Source organism: Panicum virgatum, chromosome 1K (genome assembly GCF_016808335.1).
Source record: "Panicum virgatum strain AP13 chromosome 1K, P.virgatum_v5, whole genome shotgun sequence".
Classification (NCBI taxonomy): Eukaryota; Viridiplantae; Streptophyta; class Magnoliopsida; order Poales; family Poaceae; genus Panicum; species Panicum virgatum.
The window spans coordinates 35,847,848-35,855,451 of record NC_053136.1 but is presented as its reverse complement, the minus strand read 5'-3'; the positions used below and the strand labels follow the sequence as shown (position 1 = coordinate 35,855,451).

General features: G+C 39.6%; 1 protein-coding gene across 1 annotated transcript; it reads left to right on the top strand.

Moving 5' to 3' along the window:
* The first annotated feature begins 370 nt into the window (after window positions 1-370).
* On the top strand, window positions 371-6,638 carry LOC120704658 (ran-binding protein M homolog). The gene is made up of 11 exons (XM_039989137.1): window positions 371-513; window positions 679-1,071; window positions 1,439-1,585; window positions 2,227-2,313; window positions 2,980-3,025; window positions 3,545-3,621; window positions 3,797-3,950; window positions 4,463-4,531; window positions 4,739-4,798; window positions 5,767-5,853; window positions 6,031-6,638. The coding sequence occupies exons 2-11, from the start codon at window positions 683-685 to the stop codon at window positions 6,313-6,315; spliced, it is 1,401 nt and encodes a 466-aa protein (XP_039845071.1). The 5' UTR covers window positions 371-513; window positions 679-682; the 3' UTR covers window positions 6,316-6,638.
* Window positions 6,639-7,604: the final 966 nt, after the last annotated feature.

The window sequence follows — 7,604 nt, the reverse complement described above, 5'->3', positions numbered from 1 at the left end:
TTGGAAAATTAGAATACATTTGGCCATCTTAATTATCTTATCACGAAAGGATGTGTAGCCTATTAGTTGCAAGAGCATCTGTAGCATTATGGAGTAAATATTCGTATTTAACAATGTTGTGCTTTCAGTGATAAGAGGTGCTGGTTTCGTCAATTTTGAGAATTCATCAACTCAGTTTTTGAAGATGCTAGTAGATGTATGGTTTGCAGACGTGAGTTCATAGCGGTGAGCATGCGTGTATTGTGTGAGTGACTGAGTTTTACCGTGTAATAAAAAAATCTTAATTATCTTACCGACTCGAAGCTTAGAAAAATCATGGTTTATCAAAGTAAAACATTTGTCAAGAAAAAAAAAACAGAGGCATCACAGTTTGATCGGAACACCAACGTCACCAGTTGCTTCTCCTGAACTCTTCGAGAGGCTTTCTTCATCCTCTCCGTCTTCCTTCCCCTGACCCCATCCACCCCGCCCGCTGCTACAAGCAACCGCCGATCCAGTCCGTTCCGCCTCCAGGTAAACCTCCGCGCCCATCCAATAGAAATCGTCATTCCCGCAGTTTGCCTGATGCTAGGGTTCGGTCGGAATCGGTGCTCGTTTTCCCCAATATTTTCGGTGATTTTCCAGCTTCCCTTAACATTTATTTTTGTTATTTTTTCCCCTTCTCGGGTGGTTGGGCAGGCGAATGGTCGCCAACCAGGAGGCGGAGGCGGCATCGGCGGCAGCGCCCGGGGCAGGGACGACGGTGGACCCGATGCGTCTGGCGTCGCGGTGGCGGTCCCCGGCGGAGTGGGAGTGTGCGGCGGCGGAGCTGGATGCTGAGCCGCTCCCGTCCGAGCTCAACACCGTCAACAGCTCGGGCCTTTTCGCCGTCGTCTCCATCGACAAGTTGTCCGTCAAATACCTTGGCAGCCATCATCATGGCCACGACGTCGGGGTCGTGCAAGCCGACCGCCCCGCGCCCACGCGCCGGGCCGTGTACTACTTTGAGATGGGTGTCAAGAACGCCGGCTACAAGGGGCAGACCTCAATCGGGTTCACAAGCGAAAGCTTCAAGATGCGGCGACAACCGGGGTGAGGGCCCTTGCCTTTCTGCTCCATTTTTCTGATTATTCTGATTCTGCGTTTCTGTTTTTTTGTCATTACCCTATTATGAAGTCTGTGCAAATTTTATCTGGAAAGCTGCATATGGTAGTGAAGTGGACGTGCTGGACAGACTATTTGTTCATAAGGTCTTTTTCATGCTGTAGATAATATGCCTCTTCAGCTATGAATGTACTACATTTGTAGTTATAAGTCATGTTATGCAATATTTGTAGGCTTATCATACCCCTTCTTTTCTATTTTGGGCCTTCATGTTGTATATGCAAAAATAGTTAAGCTGACTCTGTTTAATTGATTTTCTCTCAAAGCTTTCCTCTCTGTTATTTGTTCTTTCCAGTTGGGAGTCTAACAGTTGTGGATACCATGGTGATGATGGCTATCTTTACCGAGGTCAAGGGAAAGGTGAATCATTCGGACCCAAATTTACATCTGGCGACACAATTGGTGCTGGCATCAACTACTTGTCACAAGAATTTTTCTTCACGTAAGTTTGGTAGTTCTTTGTACCTTGATAGTGTTTGCGTGTTCGATTGGCTATTAGTAACCTTCTAGGTGTTATTTTCTGAACATAAGATGGCCATTATACTTTTCTGGTACTTCACCGCGAACCTTTATAGCTTTGCAAGTATTCTTAACTACTCCCTCCGTCCCAGGATATAAGACGTGGTCCAACTTGGCAAGGAACCTATAATAATATTTGACTCTTAATATCTTCTGTAATATAATGTTTGTAGCAACAAAATTATAGATATATGAAACTAGTTTTAAATATGAATACAATGATATGATTGTTATAAGACAAAGTTTTTGTTATACAAGATTAATCGTAGGTCAAAGTTTTTAAAGTTTGAATCTTGAATTACGTGTGCGCCTTGTATCCTGGGACGGAGGCAGTATAAATCTGTAGTATGCCGAATCTTGAATATGGAAAAAGAATGATAGTCTTGTATATGCTTCCTCTCAACACCTCACTGGTTTTGGTATGCCATCCCCTGTATGTTCAGGTTGAAGTAAACTTTATGCTTAATTCTTGTTTATCTTACTCTCAAAGGTATTTGCCTTGTGTACTTTATATTTCAAAATGTATTGCCACACTGTAATCTAATTGCATGGAGCATCTTGCAGGAAAAATGGATCTCTGGTTGGAGCCTTTCCAAAAGAAATTAAAGGTCCACTATATCCTACTGTTGCAGTTCATAGTCAGGGTGAAGAGTAAGCTGCCACCTTCTGTAGTTGTTCTTTAGGTGAAATATAATTGCTAATTGGACTAAGTTACATTTTACCCCTAGTATTTCAAGTTTCAACCTAAGTTGTGGAAACATCTGGCGGACATGGGGCTTTCTGCAGCTTGGATAGTGATACATGTACAAAATGCAATCTGCTCATTTATTGTTTGCATGTAGTTTGTGAGCAACTACACATTGATGATACATTTTCCCCTTCTAATGGGACAATAAGCTACAATACATACACCTCAGTTGTAACACTAGCTAATGACTCCCTGTTTAATGCTCAGACATATGCCATCATCAATGTTGATATGATTTGTAACTTCAACATAACAAGATATAGCAAGTAAACAGTTAAGTTGATGATTTATGTTGGAAGTTTGAACTGAAAAGTGTTACAAAGTTAAGCTTACAATTCCTAACTGCATTGAAACTGATTTATTTTGTGTAAAACACCCACTTCAAGCAATTACAGTGTTCAGAATTACGGTGCTTTATTTTTTGTTTTTTAGTGAAAACAGTACTGCAGTATATAGCTTTCTTTTGCTTGATCTGCGATCTATATCCTCATTGTTGGTGGTTCTTATTTTGTCTGATCTCTAATCTACTCCAACTTGCTCAGGACTAACAGTCTTTATTGTTGTTACAGGTTGACTGTAAACTTTGGAAAAGAACCATTCTGTTTTGATATTGAGGTGAGGGAAGATGTTTATTCTAGATGTTTTTGTTCACCTACCATTACCTCACTCAATTACCTAATATTGTTATAGTTTTCTTGTTGCAACTTGAATCCTTACTGATGGCACTAGCTGTATATCAATAGTACTCTTCTGCATCTATGGTGCATGCTTCACTTTCCATTATAAATTATGCATCGCGTTTTGTCATATTTAGCCACATTGTCAAATTCAATTGAAAGCCATTTTGATTGCATGTGCCCTTTGACGTATTATTGCCAGCCACCACTAAATATGCTGCCATAAAAAAATTGCTGTTCCTTTATGTTTGACAGTTGCAACTGCAGTCCTTACCTTACATAAGGACATGGTGTTGAGTTTATGCGTGTGATATGGATAACTGGATTTAGTGATGAACTGATGATATAACTGGCTTTATCCCATTTACTAAACACTAGGTTCATGAAATCATGAGTGTTCAGTTGGTGTACAAGGTTGATAGCTTTGTAGTTGATATATTTTTCTTCTATCCAACAGGGTTATATACTCGAAGAGAAAATGAGGCAACAATCGATGACAGACAAATTGAAATTGGAAGAGAACATCAGTCATGTGTATGCCTCGATATGCTTTATTCGTGTTTACCCCATTGATTACAATCTGCACTTCATTTCTGTAGAACCTTGTTTATGTTCTTCTACTAAATTGTTGTTTTGATTACTGGCTTATGTGTTCCGTGGCTCCTCATGTTGCCTTATCTTATGGATATGTACCATTAACTTGTAACAGGATTGTCCGTTCATATCTCCTACATTATGGTTACCAAGATACATTAAATTCTTTTGACATGGCAAATGCAACTGACCCCCCTGGCAGTCGCCAAAATGGACACAGGGAACCTCCAGAAATGTATGGTCTTAGCCACAGAAAACTTTTGCGTCAGGTGAGCTTTGAAACTTAATGCGATTGCTTATTGAATCCAATTTTGTCTCTAGGTAGCATCTTTGTGGATAAATCCGGTTGGCAATTTATTAAAGTTACACAGGACTACACATGCTCATTTTTGGTCTGTTTGACGAACTGCTGACAATCAGAAATCAGTTCCTAGACTATCGTGCCAAGTTTCTTTGTTTTAGTTACTGCTTATGTTTGTTGTGAGGGTGACCTCACTTTTGTTTGTTGTTACTGCCAAAGTGCCAATCAATTATGTTCTGGAAAGTTCTACATTGGCATTTTGAAATTGCATTTTCTCAGCCGCCTTGCACGCTTGCGTTCTTCCACATCTTGGTTGTACAGTGCCAATATGTTGTAGTCACTACATTTGTCCACACCATTCTGTTGTGTCATATAGATATGGCGCATGTTATTGATTTGATATATTGCCCTCTTTTGATTTCTTTTTTGCCTCCGCTATGGCTTCTGCTTTCTGAAAACAGTTTATTTGATTTGATGAAGCTTATCATGAGTGGAGATATTGACTCTACATTCAAAAGACTAGAGGAATGGTATCCACAAGTGATAAAGGTATTTCCACTTTTTTTTTCTTGTATTGATTTAATTTGTCATCTCAATGTTGTTAAAATCTTATAGGACCGATACTATATCTCAAATAGTATCGGGTTGTGTCCCTACAATTAATGTCTCCATCTTGTGGGGCAGTGAGTCATGTTTTTCAGAAGAACTTATTTATATTTTTTGTGCTTTCTAAGAGAGAATTTCTTTGCTTTGCAGGATGAGAAATCGGTTATTTGCTTCTTACTCCATTCTCAGAGATTCATAGAATATATCAGGGTAATTATCTGATCTGAATATTAAAAATTCAATTGTTGTACTTTATAGGTTATGCATTGTGTTCAGACTTGTAGTACCACTGTATGTTAGTTGCCAGTTTGCCACTTCTATGTTGCAGCATTTCCAGGAGTAGGGAACAATGTCATGAACATGCATATGCATTAACTTCTGACATTTGCTAAGGAATTCTTTGAGAAGGGTATAGCTCAAAATCAAACTAGTAATGTAATACTATTATACGCTGAATAGATTGTATTTGGACTTATAGTACCACTGTATGTTAGTTGCCAGTTTGCCACTTCTATGTTGCAGCTTTTCCAGAAGTAGCAAACTATGTCATGAACACACATATGCATTAACTTCTGATGTTTGCTGAGGAATTCTTTGAGAAGGGTATAGCTCAAAATCAAACTAGTATTGTAATGTTATATCCAGGTCAAGTAATTTAACACAACTACGTTCACTGCAGCTTACTGTTTAGGTGGAAAATAATTAACTACAGTATAGATTGGAGCTTCAGTTTAATTGCTAAAAAGTAGAACAAAATCTTAATTGTGTCTCACTATCATAAGGATACCAATGCTTGCATTCAGGTCACCCTTGTCAATTTCTTGCGATCTTGCTTAGTAAATGTTCTAATCAACCATTTTTTTTTGATAAAGAATGCTCTAATCAACTTGGTGTAGTGCACCGTGAGGTATGTGAATTTTACAGTGAAACGAGATGTTTAGGACTTCATAGTATCAATAAGAACTGAGTACCACTACTAACCAGTTTCCAAATCCAGCCATTGATGCACATCAAAAAAATGTTGGTAATTGGTTAATTGCTGCTAGTTACCATGACAGTGTTGGTGATTATTTGGCCAGTTCCCTCTTATTGCAGCACTGATATTCTGGCGTTTGTTTTTTGGTTGACATGGACTATGTTGCGGTTTTCATGTTTATAAGCTTTATCTAATGCATTAGGCTGAACAACTGGAGGATGCTGTGAAATATGCTCGTGCTAACCTGGCAAGCTTCTTGACACACAAAGCTTTCGAGGGGTTGCTGAAGGTAATGCTGTTTTTTCTTTTTTGGGTTCTTTTGGTCTGTTGTATGCATTGCCCTCTAAAATATCAATGCATTTGTAAACCAATATTCAGAGATCTTTACAACTTGCTAGATATCCAATTTGAATGAGCTAAAACACTTTATTAATGAGTTAAACGGTGAATGTTCTGCTTTCTGCAGGAGAGTGTGGCCCTGCTTGCGTATGAGAAGCCTGCAGAATCATGCATCGGATACCTGCTGGACTCCCCCCAGCGTGAATTCGTGGCGGATGCAGTGAACGCAGCTGTCCTGTCTACGAACCCCGCCATGAAGGACCCTGAGAGCTGTCTTTACTCGTGTCTCGAGAGGTTACTAAGGCAGCTCACAGTATGTAGCTTTGAGCGACGCACATTCAACAACGACCAAGGAGATGCATTCTTACTTCACAAAGAAGTACGCAACTGTGAAAGGTCCCGGCGTTCATAGGCACATCTGAGAATTCAACTCAGATGTTAGACTCCAACTGCTGTTCGGAGGACCAAGGATCACCTCGGATGGAGTTGTTGACCATTGCAGGAGCAAGCACAGATCCTTCCTTTTGAAGGTCTGCAGCGTCCATGGGCTTTCTGAATTCCGATAGGTGCACACTCAGTTGCACAGAGCTCTGAAGGAGTTTCCTTTCTGTAATCAGAAAACTCGTTCAGAATCGGCCGAAGTATCTATTCCCATAATTTGTTGGTTGGCTAATAGACCGTTTGATTCTGTGAATGTTAAAAAGGCTTCAATATATGTTCTTTACCTTTGTATAATGTCTCGTTGCTTAAAACATTTTTCTACTGCTTGCCTTGAACGTTGTGAAGGAGGATTGGCCGATAAGATAGACTAGTGCTTGTTGCATAAGATTTTTTTTATAAAAAAACAGTTATCAATATGACGTGTATTTTATACGAGTACACTTTAATAGCTCTTAGTATACCTTATTAAATATTAATTAGCTTTGGAAATCAATAATATCACTTAAGTCTTACTTCCAAGTTTTTTTTTGAGTACAGTACAACGCAGACGCTCACAATATGCATGCACACTCACCTCTATGAACACTCGTACGTAAACTCTACCCCTATGAGTACCTCCGAACATGCACACACATAGGTGCACACTCAGTTGCACAGAGCTGAAGGAGTTTCCTTTCTGTAATCGAAAACTCGTTCAGAATCGGCCGAAGTATCTATTCCCATAATTTGTTGGTTGGCTAATAGACCGTTTGATTCTGTGAATGTTAAAAAGGCTTCAATATATGTTCTTTACCTTTGTATAATGTCTCGTTGCTTAAAACATTTTTCTACTGCTTGCCTTGAACGTGTGAAGGAGGATTGGCCGATAAGATAGACTAGTGCTTGTTGCATAAGATTTTTTTATAAAAAAACAGTTATCAATATGACGTGTACTTCCAAGTTTTTTTGAGTACAGTACAAAACACGCAGAACAGACTCTCACATATGCATGCACACTCACCTCTATGAACACTCGTAACATACTTAACTCTACTCTACCCTATTAGTAACCTCCGAACATGCACACACACTTACCCCTATAAATACACGTACGCAAATTCTTCCCCTATGAGCACCTTCGAAGGATTGAACGGCAGACCTGGAGATTCCCGAAGTCACCATTGGCGTCTCGTTGTCGACGAGAACATCGCTTACCACTTAAAGTATAACGCCGGAAAATTCTGAAATAAATCCAGAAAAATGCGAGCACCCGTACCAAGT

What these genes read in the sequence shown, in the direction of transcription:
- LOC120704658 (XM_039989137.1), top strand. Translation starts at nt 683, where the DNA reads ATGGTCGCCAACCAGGAGGCGGAGGCGGCATCGGCGGCAGCGCCCGGG. An exon ending in TCACAAGAATTTTTCTTCAC is followed by an intron (nt 1,586 to 2,226) that starts GTAAGTTTGGTA and finishes AGCATCTTGCAG; the next exon opens with GAAAAATGGATCTCTGGTTG. An exon ending in CTTTCGAGGGGTTGCTGAAG is followed by an intron (nt 5,854 to 6,030) that starts GTAATGCTGTTT and finishes TGCTTTCTGCAG; the next exon opens with GAGAGTGTGGCCCTGCTTGC.